This window comes from Vipera ursinii (genome assembly GCF_947247035.1).
Source record: "Vipera ursinii genome assembly, chromosome: Z".
Lineage (NCBI taxonomy): Eukaryota > Metazoa > Chordata > Lepidosauria > Squamata > Viperidae > Vipera > Vipera ursinii.
Window position 1 is genome coordinate 9,284,179 of NC_139517.1, and position 3,819 is coordinate 9,287,997.

Sequence of the window (3,819 nt, forward strand, 5' to 3'; positions counted from 1 at the left end):
AATGACAATTGCCAAGAGGGTTATAGTAAAAGAAAGAAAGAAGGGAAGCCATTTTGCTGTTATGATTGTTTTCCATGTCCAGAAGGAAAAATATCAAATCACAAGGGTAAGGTATTATAGACACAAAAAATCCTTATACCGTAAATTGTTTCTGAGCTATAGCAGGTACACAGGAGAATATAAGAGTCTGTTGTGTGGAATGTTTTGGGTTTGATTTTGAAAAATCAAACCTAAGTGCAATGGAATGGGCAGTATGAATGTCCTTGGGGAAGGAAGGAAGGAAGGAAGGAAGGAAGGAAGGAAGGAAGGAAGAAAGAAAGAAAGAAAGAAAGAAAGAAAGAAAGAAAGAAAGAAAGAAAGCAATCAGATAAGAGATGCAGGACCCTGCAGTTGCATAGTACTCACAGAAAGAAGCCTTTCTATGTAGTTAACAGTGGGGACAAGAAATTGATTCCTTCAGACTTACCAGGTTCTGTTAAAGGTAGCCTTCAATAAACTAGAATAAATTAATTTGGTTTCTTGTCTGATTTGCTTGGGAGGGCTGACACTATCAGTCATAAAACCAAACCTAGGAAGCAAACTTGTCTTTTTCCAGAATCATATAGATACTTCTACAGAAAACCAGAAGTTGCCTTCAAGCTTTATGTTTTTTATTCAGCTGAACAAAGACGGGCTTCTCTAAAATAAAGAGCAAAAGCCCCAAATATCAGAAAAAATCTTATTTGTGATATTCAGAACAATTGATATGTTTCCTTTACTGGCCTTTTGTGACCCTGCATTCATGGGCTTGCAAGTGACCAGAGAGAGCGAGGCCATCTGCATGTATTCAAAATTGACACTGACCCCTAAATCCGGGTCATCAGAATGATTAAGTATATTTATATTTTTTTCTCTTTCGATACCTCCACCTCCATCTTCACTTTTACATTAACCACTACCTGTATTCTTGAAAAGCCCTGAGGAAGATTTTAATATAAAACAGATTGTGTAGATTATTAAATGATACCTCAAAGAAAACTACTGAAATAGTACCTTTTTCCATTTCTGATTCAGATTTGCTCCAACTCAAGAGCATAATACTAATAAAATGGTAAAGGCAGTTTTATAGGTTCTGTTGAGTCTCTCTGACAACCTGACAACATAATTGATTATGCATGTTGTTTTTTTTCAGATGCAGTCACCTGTTATCCATGTCTGGTAAATCAGTATCCAAATCCTCAACGACGTTTATGCATTCCTAAAACATTAAGTTTCTTATCTCTAAAAGAACCTTTAGGGGTGTCTTTAGCTGTTCTGTCTATTTCCCTTTTTTGTCTGACTTCACTGGTGCTTTGGCTTTTCATTAAGCATCGAGATCTCGCTATAGTCAAAGCCAACAACCGGAGTCTCACTTACCTTCTCCTGATCTCTCTCCTGCTCTCCTTCATCTGTGCTTTATTGTTCATTGGGCCACCAGGGAAGGTGACATGTCTCCTTCGTCAAACTGCTTTTGGCATTATCTTTTCACTAGCGGTTTCATGTATATTGGCCAAAACCATAATTGTGGTTCTGGCCTTCATAGCCACCAAACCTGGATCCAAGATAAGGAAATGGTTGGGCAAAAGACTGGCTTATTCCATTGTCCTTTCCTGTTTGCTTATTCAAGTTATGATTTGTACTACGTGGCTGTCAACAGCTCCTCCATACCCAGATGCTGATGTGTACTCATCCAATACAGAGATTATATTGGAATGTAATGAAGGCTCCTCTACCATGTTCTACTGTGTTCTGGGTTTCATGGGATTCCTGGCTATTGTCAGTTTTACTGTGGCTTTTTTAGCCAGGAAACTCCCAGACAGCTTTAATGAAGCTAAATTTATTACATTTAGCATGTTGGTCTTTTGCAGTGTTTGGCTCTCCTTCATTCCATCCTATTTGAGCACCAAAGGAAAATACATGGTAGCCGTGGAGATTTTTTCCATCTTGACCTCCAGTTTTGGGTTACTGGGATGCATTTTTTCTCCAAAATGTTTTATCATTTTGATGAAACCTGACTTAAAAATTGGAACGTCTTTAACAAGAAGGAATCAATAAAATGGAAAAGTTAAAACCCCTCAATTTGGGGATGGGTGAGGGGAGCTTCAGGATAACAATCTACATAGGATGCTGTTCAATAAATGTGGAAACATATCTTTTGTGTTGAGGATTTATTCTGAGTGGGAAGGGATGAGGTTGGTCTCTTTTCCATCACTTTTAACATTTTCCAAACTTTGCTTAGGATGATTATCTGAAGCATGGGGCATATTTCCCTATGTATTATTACGGATTTTAAAAGGTTTAGGAGCACTTATTTAGCAGTTATGTATCTTTCTCTACAACTGCATATCTTTCCTAAATAGTTACAGTAGGATTGTAGAGAGAAATGCATTTTTTTTAAAAAAAACTATTGGCAACTTATGTATATTCTAACACCTACTCTCCAACTGAGAACCACAATATATGAACAAGTCAGTTAAATGTTGAAAAAATCTAAATTAAGCCAAAGAGTATCAAACAATCATTATTCTTGCCTTAAATGTGTTCGCATGTCTTTGCTACACTCATAGCACTCTTATTCAGTTGACACAGAAATTTGTTTTGATATTGTTATAACTAAATAATTCACCATAAATGGGAGCACAAAATCCTTTTTGGATTAAGAATTATTATTGTTATTGTTATTATTATTTTTAGATTATGCCCTTATAGCTTAGTAAGCCCTTGACCCAAATAAAGCATTATAGCCCCAATATCTTTGGATGTTCTACAATACAACTGATAACTCTTCATAGTGAAGTGAAAACCTACCATGAAGGCTAGGGAACCAAAACAGATTTTGGGATGATGAAGCCCTTCACAATCCTGTTTTATGCAACCTACTGGGAAAGTAATAATGTACTCTCAGCAACAAGAAAAGATGGACAAAAGGAGTTTTTCACATTCTTCCATAGACTAAATTCTATTTCTGAAAAGACCACCCAGTCTACTCAGCCCTGTATCCTCGGATATGCCACAATTCTATTCATATTTGATATAGTCACATCTAGATGTGATGGGTAGAAGATAAATATAAGAAATATAAACAAATGTGTATTTTTCCTCTAGTTTGGCCAGTATGGCATATTATCATACAAAGAATATTTCAGTGGGATATCTTTCAATGCTGGCACTGCCTCACATGTATCCATCACCATAGAGCAGAGGTCTTCAAACTCGGCCCTTTTATGACTCATGGACTTCAACTCCCAGAATTTCTTCTCCATTATCATTTTTTTAAAAAAGTTAACAAGATGGTGGTGATAATAATGTGGGCATTAGCTTTGTTACCTCACACAGCTAGCAAATGTCCAGTTGATAAACTCACAAGTCAGGTGCTTCTTCCAATTCTTCACAAGTATTACCATTCTGGAGAATTTAACATTGCTAGCATAACTTCTCAGAGCAATGTCCTTTCACGAGCTTTATCGTATGAAAAAATACCCTCTCTAGAGTACTTCGATGATATTCCGTAAGAACCTGGGATATATTTGAATAGCAATGTGTTTCTCTCCTGACTCCCTCTCTATCTGAGCAAGTTGCTTTACAGATGAACTTTTATTCTGATTCATATCATCTATATTATGACCTCATTCTAGTTTTAGCAGAAAAGCATAATTATATAGCATGTTTCTTTATTAATAGAAGCCACACATTCTGTTCTCAATACCGTTTATGTCCTTCCCTGTTGTTTCTGAAGCTGGACAGCTTATAAGGTTTTGGTTCTCAAAAAAAAAAGCAGGAAGTGTTTTCTGATTATATTTA

At 36.4% G+C, this 3,819-nt stretch overlaps 1 protein-coding gene across 1 annotated transcript; it reads left to right on the plus strand.

Moving 5' to 3' along the window:
- Nucleotides 1–781: 781 nt before the first annotated feature.
- Nucleotides 782–2,073, plus strand: LOC310649100 (vomeronasal type-2 receptor 26-like; the record flags this gene model as incomplete). The annotated part of the gene is made up of 2 exons (XM_083377372.1): nucleotides 782–818; nucleotides 1,172–2,073. The coding sequence occupies 2 exons, from the start codon at nucleotides 782–784 to the stop codon at nucleotides 2,071–2,073; spliced, it is 939 nt and encodes a 312-aa protein (XP_083233498.1).
- Between the last annotated feature and the right edge of the window lie 1,746 nt (nucleotides 2,074–3,819).